We start from the raw sequence: 14,968 nt of genomic DNA, 5'->3' as shown, positions 1-14,968 counted from the left end.
TCGAAAAGGCCTTGGTTTCATGCATGTCAACATCAGAAGCATCCTCCCTAAGTATGTTTTACTCACTACTTTAGCACACTCCGCCAACCCTGATGTCCTTGCCGTGTCTGAATCCTGGCTTAGGAAGGCCACCAACAATTCTGAGATTTCCATACCCAACTACAACATTTTCCATCAAGATAGAACTGCCAAAGGGGCAGGAGTTGCAATCTACTGCAGAGATAGAACTTTGCAGGCTGTCATACTTTCCAGGTCTATACCCAAACAGTTTGAACTTCTCATTTTAAAAATTAACCTCTCCAAAAATAATTCTCTCACTGTTCCCGCCTGCTATCGACCCCCTCGCTCCCAGCTGTGCCTTGGACACCATTTGTGAATTGATCGCCCCCCTCTAGCTTCAGAGTTCGTTCTGTTAGGTGACCTAAACTGGGATATGCTTAACACCCCGGCAGTCCTACAATCTAAGCTAGATGCCTTCAATCTCACACAAAGCATCAAGGAACCCACCAGGTAGAACCCTATATCTGTAAACATGGGCACCCTCAGACATTATCCTGACCAACTTGCCCTCCAAATACACCTCCGCTGTTTTCAATCAGGATCTCAGCGATCACTGCCTCATTGCCTGTATCCGCTATGGGTCCGCGGTCAAACGACCACCCCTCATCACTGTCAAACGCTCCCTAAAACACATCTGCGAGCAGGCCATTCTAATCGACCTGGAAAGATATTGACCTCATTCCGTCAGTCGAGGATGCCTGGTCATTCTTTAAAAGTAATTTCCTCACCACCTTAAATAAGGATGCCCCATTCAAAAAAATCTAGAACTAAGAACAGATATAGCCCTTGGTTCACTCTAGACCTGACTGCCCTTGACCTTTCTTTTTTCTACTGTGTCATTGATTTGTTTATTGTGTAACTCTGTGTTGTTGTCTGTGTCAGACTGCTTTGCGTTATCTAGGCCATGTCGCAGTTGCAAATAAGAACTTGTTCTCAACTAGCCTACCTGGTTAAATAAAGGTGAAATAAAAATAATTTGACGTTTTTGCCGAGGAGATTTTAGTCGTGCAATTTTACATCCAACTAAAATGTTTGGTGCAGTATTTTTCATGTTTTTTTGTTGTTGCATGAAACAAGTGGTTTCTTATTCAATGACAACAGACTATTGAAGAATCCCTACTGTTGACCAATCACCGACAAAGAGGTGTAGACTTCGGCCCCGAACTACGGCTTGCCTCCAGAAAAGATATTGTGTGCCCGAACAGCCCCAAAAAAACTCAAGTCTAAAATGTCGTCATAATATATGGACCAACTCGACCAAACGGTTGTGGAAGCCTTTATAGGTGGAGTACACTGCAGAGGACATTGGTTGTAATTTGTGATGCATCCTCTTTGGAGTAGTTCTATGCGGTGTTAGTGCCCTGTGTTGTGGCTGGCTGTTGTGGCTCTCTTGCTGCTTTTCCACTGAAACAGTGTTACACTAGTGTATACACCATTATGTTATGCTAGGGAAGTTGTTTCCATAGCTAGGGCTGACGGTGAGCAGAATCAACAACCTCTGCATAATCAAAACAGTTGCTTTGTGAGAAGCCGTAGCCTAGTGGGTAGCCTAGTGGGTAGCCTAGTGGGTAGCCTAGTGGTTAGAGCATTGGTAACTGAAAAGTTCAAATCCCTGACAAGGTACAAATCTGTTGTTCTGCCCCTGAACGGGCAGTTAACCCACTGTTCCTAGGCAGTCATTGAAAATAAGAATTTGTTCTTAACTGACTTGCCTAGTTAAATAAATGTAAAATAAAAAATAAATAAATGTAAATTCAAGCTGAAAAGTACCAGTGGCCTGGCTTTGGCCCAAACTGAGAGCAGGTTCTCCGGAGCCATGGCCAAAAGAGAGACTGGTGCCGGCCCACGATATAGAAACAGAAAAGTCTGAGCCTTTTGGGTAAAACACCATGGTAAATCCTGACTGGAAATGCACCATTTAAGTGAAGTGTTTGGGGAGATGGGGGCCAGGGGGGTGTAATTGATCTGGGACAGCAGCATGAGGGGGGTGGGGGGAAGATGAAGTAGGGGTTGGTTTTTAGATGGTAGGAAATGGTTCAAGTTCTTTTTGGTAATAACAGGCCTACAGAGTCTAGGGAAAGTATGTGAACCCTTTGGAATTTCCTGGATTTCTGCATAAATTGGTCATCAAATTTGATCTGATCTTAATCTAAGTCACAACAATAGACAAACTAATAACACACAAATTATTGTATTTTTCTTGTCTATTGAAAACATAATTTAAACATTCATAGTGTAGGTTGGGAAAAGTATCTGAACCCCTAGGCTAATGACTTCTCCAAAAGCTAATTGGAGTCAGGAGTCAGCTAACCTGGAGTCTAGTCGATGAGATTGGAGATGTTAGTTCGAGCTGCCTTGCTCACAAAATGTGAGTTTTCTATTCACAAGAAGCATTGCCTGAAGAGATCTCAGAAGATTTAAGATAAAGAATGGCTGACTTGCATAAAGCTGGAAAGTGTTACAAAAGTATCTCTAAAAGCCTTGATGTTCATCAGTCCTTCTGTGGCTCAGTTGGTAGAGCATGGCGCTTGTAACGCCAGGGTAGTGGGTTCGATTCCCGGGACCACCCATACGTAGAATGTATGCACACATGACTGTAAGTCGCTTTGGATAAAAGCGTCAGCTAAATGGCATATATTATATTATATTATTATTAAGACAAATTGTCTATAAATTGAGAAAGCACTGTTGCTACTCTCCCTAGGAGTGGCCATCCTGCAAAGAGGACTGCAAGAGCACAGCGCATAATGCTCAATGAGGTTAAGAAGAATCCTAGTGTCAGCTAAAGACTTACAGAAATCTCTGGAACATGCTAACATCTCTTGACGAGTCTACAATTCATAAAACACTAAAGAATGGTTTTCATGGGAGGACACCACGGAAGAAGCCACTGCCGTCCAAAAAAAACCATTGCTGCAAATCTGAAGTTTGTAAAAGTGCACCTGGATGTTCCAAAATATTCTGTGGACAGATGAAACTACAGTTGAGTTGTTTGGAAGGAACACACTGTGTGGAGAGAAAAAGGCACAGCACACCAACATCAAAACCTCATCCCAACTGTAAAGTATGGTGGAGCATCATGGTTTGGGGCAGCTTAGCTGCCTCAGGGCCTGGACAGCTTGCTATCATCGACAGAAAAATGAATTCCCAAGTTTATCAAGACATTTTGCAGGGGAATGTTAGGCTGTCTGTCCGCCAATTGCGTCACGCAACTTCTGTTGAGCTTCAACAGGACAACGACCCAAAACAAAGAAGTAAATCAACAGCAGAATGGCTTCAACAGAAGATGATATGCCTTCTGGAGTGGCCCAGTCAGAGTCCTGACCTCAACCTGATTTGAGATACTGTGGCATGACTTCAAGAGCAGTTCACACCAGACATCCCAAGAATAATGCTGAACTGAAACAGTTTTGTAAGGAAGAATGGTCCAAAATTCCTCCTGACTGTTGTGCCGGTCTGATCCTCAACTACAGAAAATGTTTGGTGGAGTTTATTGCTGCCAAAGGAGGGTCAACCAGTTATTAAATCCAAGGGTTCACATACTTTTTCCACCCTGCACTGTGAATGTTTACACAGTGTGTTCAATAAAGACATAAAAACGTATCATTGTTTGTGTTATTAGTTTAAGCAGACTGTGTTTGTCTATTGTTGTGACCTATACGAAGATCAGATCAAATTGTATGACTAATTTATGCAGAAATACAGGTATTTCCAATTTCACGTACTTTTTCTTGCCACTGTATAAAGGATAATATATATATTACTTCTCCACGTGTCAGTGTTTGGTTTTTCATTTGCTTTTCTCGCCAACATCAGCAAGCGGTCACCCTCACCCTCAAACTAACAAAGGATGAGGAGGCTCTAGGCTAGTGACCAGAGCCGAAAGCTCTTCAGCTGCATCTCTATGCCAGGATTCCAATAGAGTTAATATTGCATTTCTGAAAGTTTTATTTCATTTTTAAGTATCCTGTATTTTATTTTTTTTCTAATCCAGTGAATTCTGATCCTAATTCTGTTCTCCACAGTATCTAATTAAACCCAAAACGCAGATGAATGTCCCAGGACCCCACTCAGAACAGGGTCTCTCTCTCTATCTGGGTGTTATAGATCCATGCTGCATGCATGAGAGGCAGAGAGAAACAGATGATCCCCAATACCAGATTTCAAGGCCACAGAGAGGGGAGGGTGAGGGCATGTCTTCTCTGCTTTAGCTGCACACTCCTGACCCTCTGTGGTCCCCCTCCATTCCCCTCAGAGAGACGTAGGAGATGCACTTACGTCCCATCCCCCTTCTGGTTTGGGAGGGTGACTACCTCCAGCATGGGCGAGGGGCTGGGATGTGTCGATTTACCCAGCAGTTACAGTATGTCTGCTACCTCCTGGTTAAACAGTGTGTTTAAAGAGCCAGGGATCCTGTAATTTAGTGCTGTTTGTCAGCCAGCGGTGAGTTGAGAAGTGTCTTGGTGCGGAGGAACCGCCCAGAGTCTGCACCTCAAACAAAGAGCAGTTCTGTGTGAAGGTTAAGAGAAACACTGGAATCTGAGGATTTCACAACTGTTCAGGACAACCTGATAATTATCTGGGATTCAGTCATCAATTTGTGGTGGCAGATGATTTGGTTGTAAATGTAATGAATATTGTATGCAGAGATGAACACATACAACCCCACTCATCTAAACAGTCAGTCATTATCAGGCAGTATTGATGGAAGAGAGAGGGCCCCATGAACCTCCCCTCAAGTTTGTTTTATGTTGTGCTGTTACGATTTCCAATAAGTGATCCCCTTAACCCCAAGAACATGTCTTGGAGCAGTAGTATGGGTTGACTTGTGGTGGGGTGCCCCCTGCTGGGACCATGGTGGTAGTGCTGCTGTTGCTCAGCTGCTAGTGGGTTGGACCTGCTGGAGCACGCCAGGCAACCTTCCTTTTACCATCCCCTACCCCCTGAACACTGGAGCAGTCACTCCCCAGCTCAGTTTGCCAGATGCCCACTCATTAATCACTGTAACGTGTGTGTGTGTGTGTGTGTGGTGTGTGTGTGTGTGTGTGTGGTGTGTGTGTGATCTGTAAACTAATGGGTGATATAGTCAAACCGTCAACATGCCGAATGATTCTAATGTCAGGGTGGGAAGAAAGGGGAAGGAACATTGGGAAGAGAGATGTTTTATTCCCTCGGACTTCACGCCAACTCTCTGGCAGATGCACTTTTGACCTTTCCCAGTGAATCAGCTTTGTATATCCTGTGCTGCAGTTCTTTGGGACAGAGATTACCTTCAAACCTTAGACTGCGACTGTGTCACTACAGGATGTGTATGATGTTAGTAAGTGTGTTGAAGTGTATGCATAGGCAAATGAAGGCTTAACTGTATGCTGAAACATGTTGGTTTTACCTGTTATTTTAGCTATGGTGTTGATGGATTACATTGATTGACAATGTAACTGATGTCTGATCTCCTTAACTCCTCCCATAGGTGAGTCAGGATTGGGGAAATCCACGCTCATCAACTCCCTCTTCCTGACTGACCTGTACTCCAAGGATTACCCAGGGCCATCCCTACGGATCAAGAAGACTGTTCAGGTAGCCCACATCCCTCTCTCCTCGACCTCTCACCCCTGATCTAACCTACCTCCCATCCATGTTTGTCTCGCTTCAGGACTGGCACTACTCCCAAAAACCCCTCCATTCTCTCTCTAGCTGGTTCCAACTCCCCCTGGGCTCAATACTCCCTCCTCACCTCTCTAACCATCCCCCATATCCAAACACATGTGGGAGTTCAACACAACCAAAGGCCAGAGATCACACAGCAAACAAACCCAATTACCACTGGATGGTTACGGTGGCCAGGTCAGAGGCAACGCACCCAGAGAACCAGCAGCCTTATATGGCCTTGATTAAAAAGGAGCTGGACAGGTGAAGAGGCTGCATCTGGAGGACCAGGGGAGGGGAGGGAGGGGTGTAGGCTAGTTAAGGGTGTTTGGGGAGGTTTGTGTGGTCTCGATTTAGAATGGGGACAAGGAGGGGAGGAGAGGGGAATAAGTTGGACTCGGGCGTGCTGGTCCCTCTTGGTGCCTGAAGGGGTTAGTAGGAGGGTAGGAATGTTCCCATGAAACAACACCCAGTGGTGACTTTCCCACGAAACACTAGACTGTCATCTGAGGCATCCTGTAATAACCTCCTGTCTTTATGACACATATGCAAAGGCACACACACACACAGGGGTGGTGCTTGATATTTGGGTTCATACTGAGAGCACTGATGTTGGAGTTAGTAACCATGGCAGGCACGTGCACAGATCGGGGTCTACCTGTTCAGAGCACTTAGCCCTTTGCTCTACCACTCGCCAAGTGCCCTTTGTGGGTGGTGACATTTTTTAACATTTTGTTCTGAATCCAAGGTAAGTCGCCTTGACGTTGTCAAGTTCGCCACCCCCGGCTGTTGGTTGGTTGCACCTGTTGGTCTGCCCTGTACGGAGCTCGCACGCCCCCGGTATCCAAACACTCATGTCTTGAGAAGCAGTCACCGGTCAAGTGTGTGTTGTTAGCTACCTAGTTTAAATATCAACAGTACTGCCACAGCAGCTGCAGCATAACATTTTATTAAGACTTGATAACACTTCATTTACACGATCAACAGTATTGGGTCTGGTTGGCTGTTGGCCTACCCACAGTAGAGAGGCAGAGAGACCTAGAGAGGAGCAGCTGCATCCACCACCCTCCGACCCAACTCCATCCCTTCTTCAGTCAGGAGTTGCACGTGTGTCAGGGCAGCAGCAACACAGCTAGTCTAGACTCTAGCTAACCACCATACACTAAAATATCCACACAAGCCACTAGCCGGCCATATATCATGAGTTAGAAGATTATTAATAACATATTATGAAGTTACTTAAGAGCACTGAAGATAAATCTCAATCAGAAAGAAAAAGCTAGCTATAACTACGGGCTCCCGAGTGGCACATCGGTCTAAGGCACTGCATCTCAGTGAAAGGGGTGTCACTACAGTACCTGGTTCGAATCCAGGCTGTATCACATCCGGCTGTGATTGGGAGTCCCATAGGGCGGCGCACAATTGGCCCAGCGTCGTCCGGGGTTTGCCCAGGGTAGGCCGTCATTGTAAATAAGAATTTGTTCTTAACTGACTTGCTTGGTTAAATAAAAAAAGTATTTTAAAAATAAATAAAAAACAATAGCAGATTTACATCAATGATAAGCTCTATATCCGATGTCAATCATGTCTTTAGGATGCACTAACTAGCTTGCTTACAATCTGAGATCAGTGAGTGTGTTGCCCTTTTTTCATTTTGAGCCCCTACCCCCTGAGTGATCTGTGCGTTGGGTGTTCTGGGGGTTTTCTTCCTTTGTTTTTCATTCACTGAAGTTGATTTTTAAGCAGCAAAATCAACCAACACTATTATCACTGAGTCCCAGCTGCCACTCTGATCAAGAGAACGTGATGACACTATTGATGAACTGTAGTGTGTGGAGGCGCTGAGGGATAACATGGGAACTATGGAGTGCTGTTTTAGAGAAACTGTTGCTGTTTTACAGGTGGAGCAGTCCAGGGTTCTGGTGAAGGAAGGGGGTGTCCAACTCACTCTCACCATCGTCGATACACCAGGGTTCGGAGATGCAGTGGATAATAGTAACTGGTGAGTATTGGGAGTAATTGTGAGCATGTATGAATGACAGTTTGTATGTTGTGTAGGAGTGAATATATGCTCTCTGAATCAATGAGAGCCTACATGTAGAGTAAACAACATTTTCCTATTTTCTCTCTCTCTCTCCTTAATCATCCCCCTCTCAGCTGGCAGCCTGTCATTAACTACATTGACAGTAAGTGTGAGGACTTCCTGAATGCGGAGTCCAGGGTGAACCGAAGACTGATGCCAGACAACAGGGTTCACTGCTGCCTGTACTTCATCGCCCCCTCTGGCCATGGGTGAGTACTGACACTGACGGGCCTTGTAGGGACAGGCCCTTTGTCATGGACCAGTACTACAATGATGCCGTAGAACATACAGTATGTATGATGCCTATGCTACCCACCTCGTCTCATAAAGAGACTCGTATGAGCTGAAGCACACTTGTTATACAGTATGTGTACTGGATAACATGGATCATAGAAATTCTAGATTTAAAATCATTCCCTCTATATAATAAAATATGCCATTTAACAGACACTTTTATCCAAAGTGACGTAGTCATGGATGCATTGATTTTACCTATGGGTGGTCCTCGAACCCACTACTCTGGCATTTATAAGCACCAAAGCCATGCACTACCAACTGAGCTACAGAGGACCACTTCCCTGTGCTCCTTCTGAGTTAGAGTACCCACGTATTCGTATGTGTATTACACTCATTGTTATATAAGCCATGATGCTATTGCTTCTATATGCTTTTGATCGTGTGCCTTTGCCTTTATCTATGCTTCTCTACCTGCCTATGTATGTGAGGCTGAATGTGAACATGAGTGGATTGGATTATAGGCGTAGCCATGGGTCCACATATGTGAGTGGGAAGTGAGAGAGAGATGTAGGCTGCCAATGTTGTGACCCACAAAGTTGCATAACACCCACTAGACTGAGCATGCTCTGTGGAAGATGAGCATTCTCACCATCACTGAGCCAGCTAATCAGGAGGCAGCAGCTCGCTGAGGAGCCCAGAGCTCAGAATCCCTGGGAACGGGAGGTTTTAGTTTCAGCCTAGAAAATTGCCTCAATAGCAACTCAGCTAGGTCCACAATTTGTATCATAGCACACCCTATCCAACCTCACACCTTTTAACAAACCATGATTGCTGTAATTATATGCAGCAATAAGGAGTAGGGACACGTGGTTGCTGTAATTATATGTAGCCATAAGGAGTAGGGACACCTGGTTGCTGTAATTATATGTAGCCATAAGGAGTAGGGACACGTGGTTGCTGTAATTATATGCAGCCATAAGGAGTAGGGACACGTGGTTGCTGTAATTATATGCAGCCATAAGGAGTAGGGACACCTGGTTGCTGTAATTATATGTAGCCATAAGGAGTAGGGACACGTGGTTGCTGTAATTATATGCAGCCATAAGGAGTAGGGACACGTGGTTGCTGTAATTATATGCAGCCATAAGGAGTAGGGACACATGTTTGCTGTAATTCTATAAGACCCACACAAGGTGATGTATTAAGAGATCAGAGGTCATGTCAGCCCTTGCCTCTGACCCCCTGCTCCTGATAATGTGGAGAGAAATTCAGAACATGACATTTAATCTTTGTCAGGTCTGTCTCTGTCTCTCTCCCCAGTTCATAAGCCTCCTTTATTCTTGTGACCTGTAAACAGCTGGAGTGTTGCTCTGTATCTCTACATTCATGGAATACTCAGCAGCACCCCCCCCTACTGCTCTGCCCCCTCCAGGCCTTCCCTCCGGTCCCTGGACAGCACTCACTCTCTCAGGCCACTGAGAAGAATAGCCCCTTTGTCCACCTACTCCCTCACCAGTCAGAGTGAGACCAAAGAGAATCCCTCATGAGCCCACCATGACATAATTATTAGTGGTCGCTGACTGTAAAAAAAAAAATACAGAAAAATAAGTCAGTCACTGTTTCTTTGATTCCTTTGTAGCCCCACTGTGTTTTCATGCCTGTGACCCTCTACCGGTGACATAATGAACTGCATCAGTTTGAGTATAAAGTGTACTTATGGTGTTCGTGATATGTCGGAAACTCTGACATTTCCGACTTGCTAACCTAGGCGGAAGAGTCGGCTCCTGAGTTTCCCTATTGGGAGGTATCAAAATCAACCACAATGAAGCTCTACGCAAATAACTTGCGTTCAGTTTAACGCAGAGGTTCTGAATTTCCGACATGGTGTGAATGCGGCATAACTGCAGAGAATTATTCAGGACGATGTCACATCAAAGCATAGATCAGCCTTCCCTGCCTGCCTGTGTTTGTCTGACTGGATGACTGTAACTGTATGATTGTGCAACAACAGAAACTCAGAATAGATTTTTTCAATGTGTGAATTCCCCTTTAGGCTAAAGCCCCTGGACATTGAGTTTATGAAGCGTCTCCATGACAAGGTCAACGTGATCCCTCTCATCGCCAAGGCAGACACCCTGACACCTGAGGAATGCCAGCTATTCAAGAAACAGGTGTGGGTGTGGGTGTGTGGTAATTCTTTGTGTTCGCACAAACCCATTGTGTGTACCGGTATGTGTGTGGCAATAACTCATATCATTTTTACCTTCAACTCATCCTCAGATCATGAAGGAAATCCAAGAACACAAGATCCAGATCTACGAGTTTCCTGACATAGAGGACGATGAGGACAGCAAGCTTATCCGGAAGATCAAGGTAGTGTGCAAAGAGAGTGAGCGAGACGGATAGTCAACCTGTATCAGTTCACACTAGTCCCTATCTGCCCAGTTTGGTTATCTAATATATTGTGGATACTGTACAGGCTCACTGATGAACTGACGCTGGTCCCTCTGTCCCTGTGTGGCAGGAGCGGATGCCTCTGGCAGTGGTTGGCAGCAATGTGGTGATCGAAGTAAACGGCAAGAAGGTCAGAGGTCGTCAGTACCCCTGGGGCGTGGCAGAAGGTAGGTTCAGCATGTTCCGGGCTGGGTTCTCTGTTCTCTAGCTCAGATGAGACGAGATATTGGCATGATGTTGAGGGTTGTACTGCTCTTTATTAATGTCACTCACTGTGCCATGCTTGAGGACGGAGTGTGGAGATCCAGTGTAGGGAGGCTGCATGGTCTACCCCCCCGATAGTGTGTCTGACAGGGATTCTGGAAAAGGGGGACAGGGATCTAATAGGGTATCATGGTCCCCCTGACAGTAAACACTGTACCGCCCACTGACATCAGAGGGAAAGACTGGCACCCTGTTTTTTTCATCATTGGCCACAATGGATCGTTGTTGTTGTTCTCCACTTGATTTTCTTTTGTTTTAGTCCCCTAAAATACTTTATTATTATTTTTCATTTCAAGTGTTGCTCTGTGGTTGACCGTTTATCAGTCTTTCACTTTTTCATTCTTTCTTTTCTCTTTTTCCTTTCCATCTATTATTTTCCATGACTGACAGAGGGCATTTTTGGTAAACAAAACCATCTCTCAGTTTTTCTACTACTCTCCCTCAGGCCTTCCTCCCCTCTTCACCTTTATGTTGCTGTGACATTAGGTTGATGGTCAGAGGTCATGGAGAAAACTAAAGGCTGTTCAGTGCTGACGCTACTCCTAGAATAAAGCAAAATCACCCTCTAACTTATGTTTAAAGGGGCCTAATTATCTTAATATAAAAAGTAATACATTTTCCAAAACTGAGCCACCTTTTATCTGTTTTTGTCATCATTTGGCCACTCATGAACACTCATACAATTATAGACATATTAAGAGATAAAGGCGCATTTGCACAAACTTATTGTATACATAATGTCAATGTATACACATTTTGCATGCATGCTCTACAAACATTCGCTCACATATATAGCTACACACTCTTGCTCTAAATCCTGGTGCCATGATGCTGTTTGCTGGCACTCCATACCTGTAGTTGCACTCTGTGTCCACAGGGGGTCACTCACACTAGTATACTGAACAAAAATATAAACTCAACATGCAACAAGTTTAAAGATTTTACTGAGTTGCAGTTCATAGAAGGAAATCAGTCAATTGAAATAATAATTATAATAATTAGGCCCTAATCTATGCATTTCACATGACTGGGTAGGGGAGCAGCCATGGGTGGGCCTGGGAAGGCGTAGGGCGCTTTGGACCCTTACCCAGCCAATCACAATTAGTTTTTTTCTCCACAAGCGCTTTATTACAGACAGAAATACTACTCAGCACGCCTATCCCCCTCCTCAGACGATCCGGCAGGTGAAGATGACTCCCGAGTGGCGCAGCAGTCTAAGGCACTGCATCTCAGTGCAAAAGGCGTCACTACAGTCTCTGGTTCGAATCCAGACTGTTTCATATCCGGCTGTGATTGGGAGTCTCATAGAGGGCGGGGGACAATTGGCCCAGCGTCGTCTGGGTTTGGCCGGGGTAGGCCGTCATTGAAAATAAGAATTTGTTCTTGACTGACTTGCCTAGTTAAATAAAGATAAATACAAATATGCCGTATGTGGAGGTCCTGTGCTGACGTGGTTACAAGTGGTTTACAGTGTACTGCCATATTCTCTAAAACGATGTTGGAGGTAGCTTGTGGTATAGAAATGAACATTTCAATTCTCTGGCAACAGCTCTGGTGGACATTGCTGCAGTTAGCATGCCAATTGCACGCTCCCTCAACTTGAGACATCTGTAGCGTTGTGTGACAAAACTGCACATTTTTGTGGCATTTTATTGCCCCCTGCACAAGGTTCAACTATGTAATGATCGTGTTTAAACCGTTTCTTGATATGCCACACCTGTCAGGTGGATGGAACATCTTGGAAAAGGAGAAATTCTCACTAAAAAGGATGTAAACAAATTTGTGTGTTCAATTTGAGAGAAATAAGCTTTTTGTGTATATGAAACATTTCTGGTATCTTTTATTTCAGCTCATGAAACATGAGACCAACACTTTACATGTTGCGTTCATATTTTTGTTCAGTATACATTGCATATTGATGCATAGAGCATTTTACAATAAGTACCTGGTCATGAGCTAAGACATGTTTCACTGCTCTTGGCTCATTCAATGGAAACGTCCATGCATGTATCATAACCTAACAAACATTCGTAGCCAAAGCACTCTGGCTTAAAACTCCAGATGGGCAGCTGACCTCTTGCTCGCGATATTTCTGTTGTTTTAATGTCAGAGCACTGAAAACAGTGAGGGGGCAACAACCATTCAGTCCAGCATACATCAGGAGTTTTTAGCCAATCGGCCGAGGGTGTATCTTTCCATCAGCGCTACAACCCTGCTTTGTTGTGTCCCTATCACCCTTTGAACCCAACCCTCCTCCACTCCCGCCCCATCACTGAGGCTGGCCTGCCCTGCCAGCCATCATACCCCCTCATGTAACCCCTGGTTCAGTAGACAGTCAGGTTGGACAGACACGGGTTATGGGGGTCACCTGGGCTCCTGTGTGCCCTCCCTTCATCAGTCACTCAGGTAGGTGACATCTGGGGATTGGTTGGCAGACGGGGCTCTATGCATGCACCTCGTGGTAAGGTGTCCTCCTGAGATCCACAGCTGACAGCGGGATGCATATTAGGTTTAGCCCTAGAGGAGGTGGGGCCTGGGGAGAGGAGCCATGTTTTGATCAGGAAAGAGGAGGAATCCACATCCTCAGCAGCAGCACAGCGTCTCTGCAGTCATTTTCCAGAATCCCATGTGATCTTCTAACCGTGTGTTTGTCTGAGCAGAGAGACTGTATGGCCATCTAATCAGCTGAAATGAATGGCTTAGGGCAGTAGTCTGTCTGATCGGTGAGATGTTTGTCTATCTGACTGTTGTTGTTTACTACTGTATACTACTGAATGTCTGTCTGAACAGTGGTCCAGTGAGATGTCTCTGTGTTAGCAAGCAGTGATGGGTTTGACGGTGTCTGTGTGTAAACTAAATAATGTGTCTGCTCAGTGAACAGTCTAACTGACTGAGCATGGCTCCTTTTGGCTCATGCATTTGTGTGTTGACTGTGTCTGTCTGTGTTTGACTACCTAACTGTCTCATCAGCTAATAGGCTGTGATTAGATTGTACACTTGACTAGCTGAGTGACCCAGTGCTTTTTGGCTCCAGAAGTAGAGATTGTCCCGTTTGATCCGAGAGCTTTTGTAATGTCGTTAGACACCAATTATTATTGGGAACTCTGGGAAGTGGTGTGTATTCTACCTGTAGACACAGTAATGATGAGATTCATCTCAAAAGGTCTCTGACATCTCTCTCTCTTCCTGTTTCAGTGGAGAACGGGGAGCACTGTGACTTTACTGTCTTACGGAACATGCTGATCAGGTGAGAGACAGAGGATGCATGCCAAAGTGATTTATACCGCAGCATTTACAGTATGTACAGTGATATCGTTAGAATTAGTGATATCGTTATTTGAGATAACGTTAGCAATTCCCTCCTGTAGGACCCATATGCAAGATCTGAAGGATGTGACTAACAACGTCCACTATGAGAACTACCGCAGCAGGAAGCTTGCTGCCGTCACCTGCAATGGAGGAGTGGACACCAGCAAGACCAAGAACCAAATGACCAGGTAGGAGAGAGACTCTAATCATCAGAGGAAATGCCACAGTTCTGATATGTTGAATAGTATTCAGACAGTAATAATCTAAATGATGTTAAGAGATCAAATAGCAATATCATTCATTTGCTATGAAGCTTTATTTCATAGATGAGCCTTTGGTTTGATACTTTAAGGTATTGTCATACTGTCGTTAAGTGACAGTTGACAAGACTATATTAGATGTGATTCATGAATCACTGGTCACTGTTAGTGATGCTTGTTGTCTGGTCTCTCACCTTTTGACCTGTAGGAGCCCCCTGGCCCAGATGGAGGAGGAGCGGAGGGAACATGTCATGAAGATGAAGAAGATGGAGACTGAGATGGAGCAGGTGTTTGAGATGAAGGTTAAGGAGAAGAAACAGAAACTGAAGGACTCTGAGGCCGAGGTGTGTGTGTGTGTGTGTGTGTGTGTGTGTACCAATGGGGACAGGAGAGGTAGAGTGTTTGTCCGTGTGGGGGTGTATTTGGGTCTTAGTAAGTTTTTGCCACCCTTCCCTTCTCAGCTGGAGCGACGCCACGAGCAGATGAAAAAGAACTTGGAGGCTCAGTATAAGGAACTGGAGGAGAAGAAGCGTCACCATGAGGAAGAGAAGTCAAACTGGGAGGCACAGCAACGTATACTGGAGCAGCAGAAACTTGACGCTTCTAAGTGAGTGTCTGACACATTTACTCATCCTTGCTCTTTTTCTCTCAGACA

At 44.9% G+C, this 14,968-nt stretch overlaps 1 protein-coding gene across 2 annotated transcripts in view; it reads left to right on the top strand.

Annotated features, from left to right (window-relative positions):
- The window catches only part of LOC118401345 (septin-7-like), a 35,348-nt gene that overhangs the window by 19,031 nt on the left and 1,349 nt on the right, over positions 1–14,968 (top strand). For both annotated transcript variants that reach the window (XM_035798771.2, XM_035798770.2), the window contains exons 3-12: positions 5,531–5,637; positions 7,608–7,708; positions 7,864–7,998; positions 10,080–10,197; positions 10,307–10,399; positions 10,551–10,647; positions 13,940–13,991; positions 14,113–14,241; positions 14,522–14,657; positions 14,775–14,920. In XM_035798771.2, the coding sequence (XP_035654664.1) occupies positions 5,531–5,637; positions 7,608–7,708; positions 7,864–7,998; positions 10,080–10,197; positions 10,307–10,399; positions 10,551–10,647; positions 13,940–13,991; positions 14,113–14,241; positions 14,522–14,657; positions 14,775–14,920 (1,114 nt within the window). The remainder of the gene's footprint in view (positions 1–5,530; positions 5,638–7,607; positions 7,709–7,863; positions 7,999–10,079; positions 10,198–10,306; positions 10,400–10,550; positions 10,648–13,939; positions 13,992–14,112; positions 14,242–14,521; positions 14,658–14,774; positions 14,921–14,968) is intronic.

This window comes from Oncorhynchus keta, chromosome 22 (assembly GCF_023373465.1).
Source record: "Oncorhynchus keta strain PuntledgeMale-10-30-2019 chromosome 22, Oket_V2, whole genome shotgun sequence".
NCBI classification, from domain to species: Eukaryota; Metazoa; Chordata; class Actinopteri; order Salmoniformes; family Salmonidae; genus Oncorhynchus; species Oncorhynchus keta.
Note: the sequence above shows the minus strand (reverse complement) of the source record. Positions and strands in the feature narration are given on the sequence as shown.